The sequence below is a fragment of the Cebidichthys violaceus genome, unplaced genomic scaffold, assembly GCF_023349555.1.
Source record: "Cebidichthys violaceus isolate CVI_PGR_0920_01 unplaced genomic scaffold, fCebVio1.0.p SCAF_6, whole genome shotgun sequence".
Classification (NCBI taxonomy): Eukaryota; Metazoa; Chordata; class Actinopteri; order Perciformes; family Stichaeidae; genus Cebidichthys; species Cebidichthys violaceus.
Window position 1 is genome coordinate 13,928,533 of NW_027176816.1, and position 15,813 is coordinate 13,944,345.

The window sequence follows — 15,813 nt, forward strand, 5'->3', positions numbered from 1 at the left end:
TTTTTGGTAACACTTTCTATGAAGCCCATGTCTGTAATGCATTATAAACTTCCTTACAATCTGCTTATAAGACTGTATAATCATAGTGATAAGCACTCATATATTTGAATAATGTTTTATAACAATAATCATAACACATTATAAAACATTTCTTAATGACTGCGGTCAAGTATCCCAATACTTCTTAATTTCTAATCACTCACTGACTTTCTCATTGTTGTAATACAGTATACTGTCTTTAGTCAGTTTAGTCATAGAGATTGGTTACTTTCATGTTTATTCAGAACAAAAGACAGAAAACATGGGAGGAATCTGGTCTGAGGTCAGTATGAAAGGAGGGTCATGAATCAGTGTAGTTTGAAAGGCTTCTTGGATGAGAAAGTAGGCCAGACTGGTGTTCAGTGTGTCCTCAGTAAAAGCCAGCCATCCTGATCTCCAAGTGAAGACACACAGGTGGTTGAGGTCAATGAAAGGTGAACAAGCCAGATGGGTTGTGTTTAGTCAACTGAAGCCACAGTGCTGGTCAGGTAGCTTGCTATCACTTCATGTATAGCTCCTATTAACCTGACTGGATGATGGGCTGTGTTATATCTGCATGTATTTGTGATCAAGACAAATTAACTAAAAAGATGTATAGATCGATTCATGTTTTCTTTCTTTCTTTCTTAATACAATAAGACAGTTTTAAGTTTGGTGTTTATAATGGTTCTCTTTCCCTCTTTATACTGGCAATGTAAACTTTAAAAGAAGCAACATATCCTCATACAACTGTTCATATAATCTCTTTTAAAAAGTAAATCCTATTAAAGTTCAGTAATTTCAGCTCGTTATAAGCATACAGTCTTTTCAAAGTAGCCTGCCGTCTTAACAGGAAACTACTTAGTTGGTTTCGGCAACACAACTACTTTGTTAGGCTTAGACAAAACATCTAATAAGTTAGGTTTAGGAAACAAAAATACTTAGTAAGGTTTAGGCAATAAAACTACGTAGTTAGATTTAAACAACAAAACTACTTAGTTAGGTTTAGACATCAAAACTACTTAGCTAGGTTTAGACATCAAAACTACTAAGTTAAGTTTAGGAAACAAAACTACTTAGTAAGGTTTAGGAAACAAAACTACTTAGTTAGATTTAGGCAACACAACTACTTTGTTAGGTTTAGTAAAAGATCGTTGTTTGGGTTAATATAACAACGGAAGTGTCGTCACTGAAGTATGCAAATTAACAACAAATAAATAAATTAACATTGACCTATTGAAAAGATATCCCCTGGTTTGAAAGACTGTTTTTTGTTTGACCCATGAACCCTTCTGTTTGCATTCTGGTTTGTGATTACGTGGATCACATACAAAATCATTTTGTGGGATATCTACGAAGTACAGTGCGTTATATTTCATACTAGGTATCGCTGTAAACGCTGGATGAGAACTACCTGAAAGGAGTAAAGGTATCATTTGAAGTGTAAGAGCTAAAAGCAGTTGGAATCAGTTAATATACTCACTGAAATGTCAGTTGATGTCTGAACTATGAAAGCAGTTGACTTGTCATTTGTGAAGTGAGCAATGGAAGCAGTTACAATGTCAGTTTACTTGTGTACACTGTGAATAATTGTAGTGTCAGATGGTATGGAAGCAGTGACAACTGAAATGTTAGTTGAAGTATTGAACAACTTTCTTTCAAAGAAGTAGTCCCCATGAATACTTCAGACAATGTGTTGGGTAGATTCCCCTGAGTAACACTGGACTGTCTCTGCAATGAGGTGTTGATTTTTTTAGAGGTAAGTGAGACTTTTGTAGTTTTGGTGAACCGACCAAGTTACAGAGTGGAACCATGGTGTTGACCCATCATACTCTACCATACCATCATCATACTCATTAAGCTTCCAAAACTGTACATTAAAAGCATGGTCTGTGTGCACAATGTGCAAAATGTGTTTTTAAAATCGATATACCATCACACCCAGGAATTCTGGGAAGACCCTGCCATAGGTAATCATAATAATGTTCTGATCATTTCAAATGAAATTTATTTTCATTACAAAATCAACAACAAAAATCATAAATCGCCAGAGACATGCGTAATAGCTCAAACTTTTTTTTTTTAATAATACAGAACAAACGGAAACCGCAGCGTCTGACTTGCCTCCATGATTGAGTTGTCAGAAGAAATTCCTTTCACGTACTTCAAACCTTTTGGTATTTTTTATGTATGATATTGGCTTCAGGATGCACTGAGATGAGATTAACCTTCTACCTTTAGTGTTCTACTTTAAGGGAAAAATTAGACATTTTGCAGAGAATTCATAGGCCTAGCCCCCTCTCTATATGACATTGTTTTGTTGAGTTCTTTCCAAAGAAATGCTGTCTATAGCTGCTGTGATGTCTTGTTATTGTGATTTCTGTTACTGTGTGTGTTTACCATGGAACAGTAACAGAGACTGGTTTGGACATTCACTTGTCAAACTGGTATCTGGCTCATTTACTGCTGTGGCCCAGTCACACCAGCACTCACACCACATTCTATTCTTTCCCACCAGATTCAACTTTGGTGAACTTCTGTAAACAAACTCTAGTTTAGCTAGCTTAACTGCTCGACTCTGGTGCTGCTTCATGGTCTTTCTGATGTGACCAGGCCAATAGAAAGCCAATCTTTGAGACAAAAGGTGACGATTAAAGGATAACTCCAATTGATTATAACTTGGGTTTGATTTCTTTGTAATATGTATTCACTTTTATTGGTTAATTCTCAGATCTGGGAGCATGGCGACATCGCTGCAACAAAGGTTGAGATGTTCAGACAGGTTGGGAACAAACCAATAGTTTATCTGAACCACTTTATATGGAGGTCACGCTGAATGTCAGTAATAATATGTTGAAGCAAGAAGTGGGATGTGAACTGTGATGAATGTTCACAACAGACGGTTTGAGTCCTTCCAACTAACCTGTTGGTTTGTTCCCATCCGGCCTCATCATGAGACTGAGTCACTGTGTTCACAGATCTCGGCGTTCGTGACACTGATTGATGAAGAAGACCCAAGGAAAATCATTTGCTGTTATTCTTTAAGGAAAATAACAATTGAGTGCTGATTTTTTGTATGTACAATTCTTGGTTATTTATCATCATGAAAATTATAGTTTGAAAGGCTTTTTTATGTATCAACTCTTCAATGAAACATTCAGAAAGAGACAGTGTATGCGATCACATTTGGCCTGACATTATCTCAAGCTCTTTTACCTTCATTACCCCTAAATATGTACAAAAAATCCAGTCCAATTAATAATAATCTATTACATGTTTTACAAAAGGGACCTTGAGTAAACTTCATTGGTTTGAAAACACAATCAGATCCTTGTGTCACCATGAGCAATACTGAGGAAGCATTTGCAGGAATGATATCTTCATAATGCATTTATCTGGTCAGTATTTTCCTTCTCATGTTCCTGGTTCATCCATTTAACCATCATCTTACTCATACACACAGTCATACCTGCCAATAGAAACAAACACACACACACACACACACACACACACACACACACACACACACACACACACACACACACACACACACACAGTAAAAATATGATGATCAGGAACTCTTCGGTTGCATTTCAAAGTTGGTTTGCTGTCAATATAATACACACTAAATAGTACAGAGGTCACAGTACATTTACAAAAGATAATCTGCCTGAGGCAACTAAAAAAGCACTGTCAGGCCTCTCCAGCATCATCCACACGTTTCTCTGGCTTAGTCTCAGAAATGAAATGAAAGACCAGTCGTTTTTCCTTCTTCTCTCAGGTTGATGTCCAAGAGGAAAACAACTGTGAAAAACACTCCAGAGCGGGCTTCCCTTCTACTACTTTGAATGTTCGCCTTCATCCCGTTTCACATCATCTGTCCATGACTCCAGTTCCTCCAGGTTTGGATGGAAAGAGCAACAAGTCTTCCAAATGTCACTAGTGTACACAGTGTTCTGTTTCCTCCTCGAATGACTTCAGTGCATACAGAAGAGACACGTGTCTACTCTTTGTTGCATTGGTTGGATGTTTTTATGGAGTAAGGCCATAATTCTGAAAATAAAAACAAGATTAGCGGTTCTGTGTGGCATGCTGTTGTCGGGTGTGTTAGATATGCCACGGCAGAGACAAAGGAGCCCCTAAACACCATTTTCTATCAAGCTTAAGGACTGTGTCATGTTTTCACACATTCACTGACAAACTACAATCTCTGTGCCCTGTTCCTTTCTTCTACCTGAACTCCACTTCAAGCTAAGGTTCTTTTTTAAGAGAGATACAAGAAAGAAGCAGTTAATCAATTTTTAGGTTTGTGCAAAAATAGAGCAGTAGATGTCTTTGTATCTTCAGAGCTCTGTGTGTGGTAACGATGAGTTAGTTTCTACTGTACGATCAAACTCCATCAAGGTGATAGTGACTCCAGATTTATCTTGTAATCTAAGATTTCGTGCCAACCATCTTGGCTCCATTTTGAACAGCTTAGTTGTACTATGACGTCATGATAGGGACAACTGTGATAAGAAATTGTATTGACTATCAGTTTTTAACACTTTTGATAGAGCAAGTGAAAATGTGGACTTTATCTCATAATATTGACCCGAAAAAATAATAATTTTGACATTTTCTTAAGTCAGAATTTGGATTTCTCATATTGATTTGCATCATCAAATATCAATGCTATGAATGGGTAAACGCTGATTTTCCAGCAGTATGTGATTCCTGATGGCCGACAGAAGATGGATGTGAATAAGTTCTTGTTTGGGGGAGACAGTCTCTGTGTTTTGGTTGTACATTTTAACAGGTCTCTTGATATCTAATGTTGAAAGAAACTGTCCCTCAACCAGTGATTGGAGAGCTAGCTGCACTTCTCATTGCCCCCTTACATCGTCCATAGCAGTTCTCCTCAGTAAAAGTTGTGTTAAAGATGTTACTTAAGATGTTTGCCCTCAGGGAACATTCTAAAGAAATAAGGTTTTGTATTGAGGTGTATTCCAAGCCTGAAGTCCTCATAGTATGTTTTCTGTTGCACGAGTGAGCAACAACAACAAAGCACTTTAGGCTACCATCACTGGCACAGATGGAAGTTTAGTGTTTTACACTGACAAACAGAATGAAAATATGCCAAGAGCAAAATCCTGTCGAGACTTCCTCCTGTCTGTTCTTTACTCGGATACCTACATTTCCTTTGCATTCTCATTTTACTTATTAATCTATCCATCCATTGCCTCTTCTCCTTCTCCCAGTGCAATAATATATATATATATATATATATATATATATATATATATATATATATATATATACAGTTGGGATTTCAATCAAGATCTGATTCCTGCTGGGCTGTTAGAGATCACTCAAGCGAGGAGGTAACTTGAGATTTCATACAGGAATCCTTGTCACATAGCTGAAATTAACAGGAATAGTAAAGACTAAAGGTCCAGTAACAACATCATTTGATATGGCTGCATTTCAGAGTGAAATCGGTTCCTTTCAATGGACTTAACGTAGTCAAGAGATCAACACATGGAGGCAGAGTAAATCCACACACGTCTTTTAAGTTCATCGTTTGTGAACTTGACACACTAATGTGATTGGCTGATCGGTAGAAAACTGTCTAGACATCACTGACCTTCAAAACAGCTTCATACAATCCTCCTCTGCCCAAGTACTAACTAACACACTGTGAATTCCAAGCATACGGAAAACATTTTTCAGGTCACATGATCAATGTGGTAACACATACATTGCAGCTCTACTTTACTGGTTTAAATGGACGTAGCTCTGTCATCAGACATTTGTACTGAACAGTGAAGGAAAGCTGTAGTTTTCTTTCATAGACTTCAGAGAAGTGACAGAAACAAACAGGAAAAACTAGCTTTTCTGTTTGTACATGACGACAAAGACAAATAAAATGTATTGATTCCAATCCAATTGTCAACAATTACAGCATTTACATACATTCACAAGTGAATTCTCTGCTGCAGAAACACAAGCTGCTCTGATAGAAACAGAACGGAATCGTTTTTTGTTCCATTGGGGGAATTTTTGAGGGCATTACAATTTAAACTTCACAACAAAGTAAATTAAGTGCACTAGGTTCTTCTAAGAGAAGTATTTTAAACAAAACAAAGCACTTTGTTCAGAATCACACCTCTGCTTTTTATCAACTGAGCTGATCACTTCTTCTCTTTTGTCTTCAAGTGAGGCACAGCATTAAAATAACACGTGTATCAGTAGTTATTCTGCAGTTATAATAGAGAAAATAATAGATAAGATGAGACCGCAGAAGATTCATCATCATGATCATAAAAGCTGGTGCCTATTACTTGTTGGTGTTTCTGTCACTGATGCGTTTGCTTCAGACACTATGTTCCTCATTCAGGGAATTCATATCATTACCAACTTAAGATCAGTTTCAACCATCTCACTGTCTTCTGAGTCAATGCTATTCATGAACTCTTTGAGGCTGCCTTCCTTTCCTCTAATAAGTTCAAGAACCCCCCCATGTACTAAAACTTAACAAAATTGATTTTAAAATAATTTTCAGGCCAGAATGTGACATAAGCGCCATACATGGGTAAGCAGCTGAACAATAAGAGGCTGTCTTTGGATAGAGTGAAAGAAAACCAAAACCTCATGGACCGCTGGAATTATTTTTCTTCCAACAATGTTGTCAAGTCCCAAAAATTGAAGACTAATAAAATAGGTGCAGTTAGGGGTCATTCCTGTGGCTTAGGGGTTAAGACGCTGAACAGCAACATCCTCTGTTCAAATCAGTCCAGGGACCTTTGTTGCATCTCTCTCTCTCTGTCTCCCTCCGGTCCTCTCGGCTCTAACATTATCTGCCTTTGCTAACTAATCCAGCATGTTAGGGAAATTTAGACTAGAAAAGTTACTGCTTTGTCCTTAGGAATCTTTTTGTCAACAACTCAAATATCCTTTGTGTCAATCCAAGACTTTTCTATTTGGCTATTTTGGCATTCTTTATGAAGCATCTCATGTAATTTGTTGTTTGTCTGGCTTGGTTTCCACAATGACTGCATTATTACTTGCATGTGTTGCAATTTAAGTATTTTTCTCTTGTTATCGTGTATGCTTTTTGAGAGAAAAAGAGTTGGTAGATGGAAATACATGCTTACCATTCCAGTGTTTTAACCATTACACTCACTAGTTTGCACCCACTGCTTAAAAGTAGCTTGCATCGAATCAAACGTCACATTAGCTCAGGCAAACACTCCCCCAACATCAGTCAGCTGCCCCTTGGTTTCTCTCCATGTTTTGCTCATCATCTCTGCTTACATGACACAATAAGGCTCTCGTGGCAGATGAGGTTTAGTCCTGCAGCAGGCTGGTAGGTGGGAAAGGAGCCCTTTCTTCAAGTCTTTGTTAAGGAAGAAACAGACAATAGGGTTGACCCCGGCTTGGGCGAAGCTCATCCACACGGTGGTGGAGAGGTACCGGTGTGGTATTGTGCAAGCCTTGACAAACACCCTCCAATAGCAAGCCACTATGTAGGGAGACCAGAGCACCAGGAACAGCAGGGTGATCACGTAGAACATCCTGCCAAGCTGTTTCTCCGCTTTGAACTCCTCCATGCCCAACAGGCGCCGGTTCTGGTTGTGCAAGTTCTGCCGAATTCCTAGCAGAGTCGGTGGCATCGGGCCCCTGCCAAAGCCCGCAATCCAGTTGGCTGCCGCTTGGCCAGTAGCCCCCGGCCCGTGGAAGGTCCAGTTCTGACTGATGGCCGGCACCATCTGGACCGGCTTCATCTTACGGTGCTTGTACTCAAAGAGGAGTAGCTTCATGTAGACAACGTGTGTGGCTAGAATGAGCACAGCCAGCATTAGCATGAAGCCCAGCGTATCATTAGCCTTGAAGTAGCGATGCTCAAAGATGCACTGGTCCTCCTCGCGAATGAATTTGTAGGTGCCCACGTCAAAAACTGGCGGGAAAGCCATTGCCACCGACAGTGTCCACACCATGCACACCACTGCCACACATGTCCAGAACGTCATGCGTTTCGAGTAAAAGCGGTGGTGTGCAATGGCCATGTAGCGTGTTACGCTGATACAGAACAACATGAAGGCGGCATGGAAGCAGAAGAGCACTGCCATGAAGGCCACAACCTTGCAGCTCAGCACGCTGTAGGTCCAGGCCGAGCCGTTCTTTATAGACACCAGCACGAAGGGGAAGCAGATGGCTGAGCGAATGGTGTCGGCCAGGCACAGGTCCAGCAGGAAGTAGTAAGGTGCCTTGTGCAGGGCTCGGTCCCGCAGTACAAGCAGAGACACCACCAGGTTGCCCACCAGGCTGATGCAGATGATCAGCCCCAGCAGCACCAGTTTGATATAGGTAGAGACAGCCGAGGACGGGCTCTCTGCTACCATACCTCCTGCCGTAGCTACCACTGCTGCTATGGGCCCAGCCGGCCCTTCGCTACTCTCGTTTCTATTCGCCATCCCGAATGCCCCCCCACCCATACCAGCTTTTCTTCAAACACCAAAGCCACCGCTCCTCTGCCGCCTCCTCCGTCTGCTGGTCGTTCCTCCGTCCTCGTGGTTGCTTCCTTTCCGCAGTTCACAAGGAACAGGAACACCTCAATCCACATCGCCCCATTTCGAGAAGGGTCCCTTCTTTGGTGTTTTATGTCGTCTCACCTCCTGATCCGCTCCAGGAGCCTGAAAACAATTGGAGAAGACAAATAATTAAGAGTTTGGATAGATCTTTGTTGCATGTGTGTGTGGAGAGTCATTTCAGTCATTCAGGTAGTACCACACCAACATTCTAAGAACACTGCTAATTCAACCTAAACATTTCTAGCAAGGATTCCTAGCCTAGGAGTGATTTAGGAAATATCTCAGAGCAACTCTGAGCAAGGGATCTCAGTGAGGAGGTGAGGGTGACCATGTTGCTAGGTATGACACATCGCTTAAAAGGTGTGAGAGATTGATGCAATACTTAATGATAATGAGCATATAATGGACAGTGAAATCAAAAAGCTTAGTCATAGAATTTAGTCTCTACTAAGACACGGTGTAATTATCAATACTATTTTATGTAATGAACATCTCTTGAATAAATTGAGAGCCATACTTTAAAAGAAGAATACAGAATGGTGGAAAACACGGGCCTACTTATACAGTAACGCACATGCTGATAGTTGTTATATTTATTTGTTTACAGTTATTCATCATGCTGGTGATTTTAATACGTAATCTATTTCATGATGTCATTCAGCGAGAATATTTCTCCTACTTCTTAGTCTTTCCATCGTTTTCTCAGAGGAGTCATTTAAACCGTGCTGGCTGGTTTTTCATAGGACACCATGGGACTGTAAATTTCTGTTTATATTTTTTACCAATTGTTAAAATCTGCATTAAGCTTGAATAAACTCCAATTGTTCAATTACATATTCTAAGTGCTGTGATCTGTGAACAGTCATCATATAGGTGTTACAACATCACATTGCACCCTCACCCCTTTTTAAAACTGCACATCTCTGTTTTTTGCCCACTTGTGCCAAGCACTCCACAAAACACAGAACATCTTGCACCCATTCGACATATAATAGCCTTATAAAGTTGAAATGTCGAACAATCATTAGGAGTGGTGTTCATGTCCACCTGATGAATGTAGGTCCAATATTTAGTCTCACTTGTTTTTTTGGTCTCCATCAACTCCTGAGGAAACATCTGTCTGCTTAGCTGCTAAATGCTCCGCTGTGTTCACCAGCTAGTCTCTCACTGAGTCGGTCTGCTGTTCGATGCTGGGCTGGTAGAGTACAATGGCTTTATCACACCTTTGTCACTGCATCCATGTGGACACGAGGGTCCGAGTTGTGCAAGTTTTGTCTCTGCCCATATGGAGGTGAATCAGTGATACATTCAGGGCAATGCAGTTATTATATGAAAAATATACAATATTATCACATAACTAGAATAAAAAAGACGCTGTTGAGAAATTAGGATTAAAATCCAAATATTGAAGCCCAGGCAAGACAAGAAATTAATGTGGAAATCTTTTTACAACGTGCTCAGTGGCAGCCTGTAAAAGTAGGTTTTAATGTCATGTACAGAAAATTTTAAAAGTAGAAAATAAGAAATACCTGATGAGGTCTAACTGATCAAAATCTTTGTAATATATTGGGAGATGATATTTTTTCTTCTTTCTAATGAAAGATAACTGAGTATACTACATTATAAAGTCGCCTCATGTTACTCAGATATCTACATCAGTGATATCTCTAAGCTTCAGTAAGCAAACCGAGCCAAACTACCATTTAGGCGCACTTTGATGATCCACAATCACTTTGTTTAAGAAGGCTGACCCCTTAAACCTTAGCCTCAGTTAGGACTGTTAATAATTGATAGGGACGGTCACGGTTGCTCCTCATGAAAAGCTTAGGAAGCAGAGCTTCTACAGTGCTGCACTGTAACAGAGGTTAGTAAGTAAACCCTACGTACATTTGTCAAACCAACCACTAAAGCTGGATTTATAGTTGTGCAGTAAGGGGTTACATTGGAGCTTTGGAGCCTACACATGGAGCCGCAGTAAGAACTGTGATTGGTCAGCACAGCTGTCGCAAGGGGTGTACAACTCAAACATCCTTTAAAAGCTATGCGATTATTCTTTCCTGGGTTAAGATCTCATGTGCCAGGTCAGTGTGCTCCGGATTTAGAGCAATCCTATACAGTGGACTGTTTAATGTACACATATGTGACAGTTTGACAACATGTTCTGATTCCTCCTTAAACCGACTAAACTGTGAAATGGAAGGAATTGATCTACAAAGGCACTGCTTCACATTGAGTGACGTGCTGAGCACGTCTGAACTCAGGACATAAACATACGAGACCTGTTCCCAAAGCTGAGGATACTCAGAGATAGAACTCCAAAGGAAACAACTACAGCACTTCAAACTCTCTAAAGTTCTGTGAGACTGTGCCATAAGGAAAGAGCAGCTATTCAGTGAAACAAATCAAGAACAATTTGTGTTCATCAGTGGCTCAGGACAGACTACTAAAGTTATAGTTAAGGGTGCATAATATGAGATTAAGAGCCTTTTATTGCCTCTCAACAGCTCTCAACATGGCCACGCCTGAGTCAGCATCTCATAGGTAATGGTGCTAACCCGCGCTAACAGTATAAACTTTGTGCTGACAGAGCTAACAGTGTTGACCTGAAGGGGAACAGAAGGGTGGGTACTACGCTATGAACTGTAGTATCAGGATGTCGTATGTGTATAGATTATAAAGCTCTCTAAAACAAATTGGTGATTTGTGATTTTGGGCTGTACAAAATAAATTGAATTGTATCGTGACATGTCGATTGTGATACGTATCGTATCGTGAGGTGCTTGCCGATACACAGTCCTATTTTCCACACATGTCAAAGACGTCCTTATAGTGCTCAGAAAAATGGAAACTTTGAACAGTTCAAAGACAACTCAACAACTGATGAGTTGATAAAGACTCCGTAATATGGTCAAAAGCTCCAAAACTGAGGAGGTGGACCTTGAGTGGAGATGTTTTGTCAAATGCCATGTGTTTTTGTTTGGAGCATACTGCTGGGCGTTTTCTCATTTCCAGCTAGAGGTATCTGTTACCCTCAGATAGTACTATTACTACCTTCACCGAGGTACTGAAGTGAATTCAACCTAATTCCTATCTCCAGGCCATGGTCAAGCCCTACACCCCCGCCCGACCACTTCGCTCTGCTGCCTCGGGGCGATTGGTTGCCCCATCGCTCTGAGGTCCCTGCGGCCGATCGACCCGGTCACGGCTGTTTTCTGTCCTGGCCCCACAGTGGTGGAATGAACTTCCCACTGACGTCAGGACAGCAGAGTCGCTGCCCATCTTTCGGCGGAGGCTGAAATCTCACCTCTTCAAGAAGTACTACCCTGAGCCTTCCACTTAGCACTTATTGTATTCATATTAGTTTGTTGCACTTATTGTATTCATATTAGTTTGTTGCAATTATTGTCTTCGTATTAGTTTGTTTCTGCACTGTACTTTTGCTCTGGTTTATGCTCTTAGATGCTTGTTTAAAAAAGGAGATGCACTTATGACTTCTGGTGACTAGTAATTCTCTTGAATACCTATGTTGAATACACTTATTGTGCTGTGGATAAAAGTGTCTGCTAAATGAATACAATGTAATGTGTACTGCTGCCATCATTGAAAAATGAATAAAGTGAACAGAAATGTATCTTTCATAAACCAGCGTCCACTGTCACTGTGCAGAACACTTTACTTTACACTTTGTCCTTACAGCTAATTAGCAATTGTTAGCATGCTAAAGACTAAACTGAAAAGATGGTGAAAATGGTAGCCTAGAAGTTTTACCTGCAAAAATTGTTAGCATGCTGATGTTAGCGTTTAGCTCAAAGCACAACTGTGCCTAAATATAGCTACTAGCTACAGACTTGTCATTTGGTGAACCGACCCTTTAACACAACAGGAGAGGCTGCAACGTTTCTGCCTATAAATAAAGAAATGAAAGCAATATAAAACCTCTGACAATGTCTCAATGAAATACTTAATTAACCTCTAGGTTGGTATGTGGAAGAGTAGTTTCATATCAGCTCTTCTTGAGGATGAGTGGAGCCTTTGAGGAAAATGTATTTGAAAAAAGCTAACTTGAAGACATCACTTGGCACTCCATTAAAGGACTAGCTGAATACGAACAGAAAACACAGCGTGATGAACGACAAAGATGTTTATCAAATCCACATCAAATTGATGAATGAATAAATTACACTTTCATCAACTGTTTGAATCAGGTTGCAGTCCTCATAGCTTCATAGCTCCACAGGCTGGGGAGCAGAGAGACTGTGAGAGGGGCTGTGTGTCTTGAAGGAGGGGCTTTGCAAAGCTGGAAGTTGGTTGGCGGCGGAGGGCAGAGTCACTGTCAGGAACTGGGTAGCAACAGCAGCCCAATACCTCTGGCTTGATGTCGGTGGGAGGAGGCGACAGCTCACTGGATGAGATGTAGACAGAGTTGTTCTCTGACAGCGGGGCCCAGCATCAGGCCTCCTCACACAGAGCCTACAGGTCTGCTGAGGACTGGAGAGCCAGCAGCTGCTGCAGTCCTGCATTAAGGAGTCTGGGTGGCTTAAAACCACACACACACACACACACACACACACACACACACACACACACACACACACAGCCCGTATTCTTTCAGGAGGTGGCGCTGTATTCTCTGGGGGCTACATCAGTCCAAATGCTATTAAAACACTTGGTTGTCCCATTGCTGAGCGAGGCCCTACAGCTGGGGGAATCCTGTATCATTTCTCATGTGCCACACTGACCACTGCATGCTTGCTGTATGCATCAGACATTAGGATTGGCTCTGCATAATGCCAGATGATCACCCTGTAGAGGCAGACAAAAGGCAGCAGTCCTAGTGAGCTGTGGTGGTCTGGGCCTACAGGAGGCTGCAACCAGGACTCAGCAAGAGCTGATTCCACCCAAATTAATGGCATGCAGGAATGCAGAGGCAGGCAGCATGACATTTTGAAGACCAGGGACCTGGAGGCGATACAAAATGGTAGTCATGTTGTGCTGCTTACCTGCTGTGGGCTGCTTGTCCTCCACACTATGGCAGGCAGGCCGTCTGTTGCAGTCCTCATGTAATGTGGGCTCCAGCGATCCACCTGGCTGTTCCCACAGAGGAATGAATAGCTGGGAACAATCAGTAAATCAGAAAGGCAGCAGCACCTCACGGTGTATTGGCAACAGTGTCAACGCTCCAAATCTTTGTAAAATGTGTTTTAGGAAGCCTGTTGCGGACTCCCTTTAAAAAACAAAGCTTTGAAAGAACCCGAAATTCCCTTTCCTCTTTTTTCTTGTGCATGTCATGTCTCTGCTTTCCCCCCAGAAGCTAATGCCGGTCGCCAATAAATCCCCCAATCCTTGTGGCAGCACAGACTGTGGGTTCATCACCATCAGACGTGGTTTACTGCTGATCTTCTAAGCATCCTATAGTAGCATCAGTAAACTCCTCTTTTCTCGGAGCTGACAGACACCAGCAGACGCCCTGTGGAGCATCTCCTGCTCGTAGTTTTCGGAAACCCTGTCGATCTGCCGCCGCACTTCCTTTCGCATTGTTCCAGTCGAGTCGAGAGAAAGCTCACGTTTGTTGTTCATGAAATCCTTTAGCATGCCCAAACAATCCAAGGGCTTCTGGGCAGAGAGAACTCTGTTAGCTAGCTAACGTACTGAGGCCAGAAAGCCCCGAGCGGGCAGGGCTGCGGGATGACACCGAGGCCAATCCTCATTGTGTCCCGCAGCCCGTCAGCGGCCGGGCATGTCGCAAACAGGCGGATATACGTGGAAGAACGCGGAGAGAAATGCCCGATGTGAGACGCCGGCTTCGTCGGTATCGCTGGCAGGTGGACGCGCGGCTTTATTCGGTGCTGGGCAGGTTTCGGGAATAAACGCAGCATCCGATCGTCGGAACGGTCAACTGCTGCTGGTGTCGGCAGTGATTTTAATCCTGTCTGATGGTCCCTGGTCAGGGGCGGCCCGAAGCTTTTGGGGGGATGTGGGCAGACCCTCCCCACCAGAGAGTCCCACTGCATTCTGACAGTTGTTTAAACATGTTCATGAAAATAATCCAGTTTGACTTGATATACATGTATGTATTTCAAATAATAATAATACAGAAACAAATTAAAATAATTATCAGGCAAAAATCCAGGTAAAAATCAGGGTTTGTGTGAGTTTCACCAAATTCCTTATTCCACATAGTAAACTATGCAATGCATTACTCACAGTCATACCAGCCTGAGAATGACAAATATGCCGGTAAACCGGCATATTTGTCAACAATGAGGCCTTTATTTATGAGGCCATATTTGAACAATGAGGCCTTTGAATTATTAGTATTGTTCAGGTGTACCTGCTTTACATCAACATGTTAGCATTGCCATTTTGAAAGTGTATTAGCATTCTGAACTTATTTAGTACAGCCTCTCAGAGCCTCTAGCATGACTGAAGACACTCACTTTTTTCTGGAACAATGGCAGCAAAATATACTGACATATAAGTTGTTAAGATGACTGCAATGTAACATTCACACATTCAATGAGACAGCATGGTTTTTGAATTACTGACCAGCACAAAGGTGTGGCTGCCAGATGGAAGAACTGACTGCCAACCACATCCTCCAGCTCAGTACTTGACACACAGACTTCTATCACACACATGCTGAACTATTCTTTTAAAATCATGGTTATATGTGTCCTTTTATAATGTCTTGTTTTTTTTTTTTCAACGTTTTGTCTTAATACCGTTTCTGTCTTATGTTAAACATCTGTAATTACCTTGATGTTGAAAGGTGCTATACAAAAAAAGTCTTTAATGTCAAACCATGAAGACAAAATACATTAAGTCAAGGATCCAATCGGTTTTGAGTTGCAAAAGTTTTCAGTGATCACTTTAAGGATAAAAAAGAAAGAATAGTCATCAAGCAATACCCACACAGTCCTGACGATGATGATAATGAATGTTGTACTGTCTACCGAGGCAGCTGCAGTGGTGCTGCATGTATTCTAATGACCATCACGCAGGGTTCTCAGATCAGTGTCTGCAGCACACTGGGCTGGAGCCAACAGAGGTCACGGGAACATATGGCAGTAGTGATGACATGGAAAAACCTCACAGTATGGCCTGGATCACTGCCCTCCTCACGGCCAGTCAGTTGTGTTTTTAACAGCCGTCTGCTCTGCTGGAAGCTGGACACTGCAAAACACCACAGCTACTTCTCTCCTGGAATGAGCAAACGTGTCCT

The 15,813-nt window shown here is 41.6% G+C and overlaps 1 protein-coding gene across 2 annotated transcripts; it reads right to left on the bottom strand.

Annotated features, from left to right (window-relative positions):
* Window positions 1-2,009: 2,009 nt before the first annotated feature.
* gpr173 (G protein-coupled receptor 173) lies at window positions 2,010-14,531 on the bottom strand. Of its 2 annotated transcripts, XR_011105217.1 has the most exons (3): window positions 13,592-14,531; window positions 7,155-8,693; window positions 2,010-4,071 (listed from the first exon to the last, which is right to left on the bottom strand). XR_011105217.1 is itself a non-coding variant. In XM_068733184.1 (2 exons), the coding sequence occupies exon 2, from the start codon at window positions 8,493-8,495 to the stop codon at window positions 7,311-7,313; it is 1,185 nt and encodes a 394-aa protein (XP_068589285.1). In that variant the 5' UTR covers window positions 8,496-8,693; window positions 13,592-14,531; the 3' UTR covers window positions 2,010-7,310. The 2 variants fall into 2 exon arrangements, 1 of the variants encoding a protein (XP_068589285.1); XM_068733184.1 differs by having other exon boundaries at window positions 2,010-8,693.
* Between the last annotated feature and the right edge of the window lie 1,282 nt (window positions 14,532-15,813).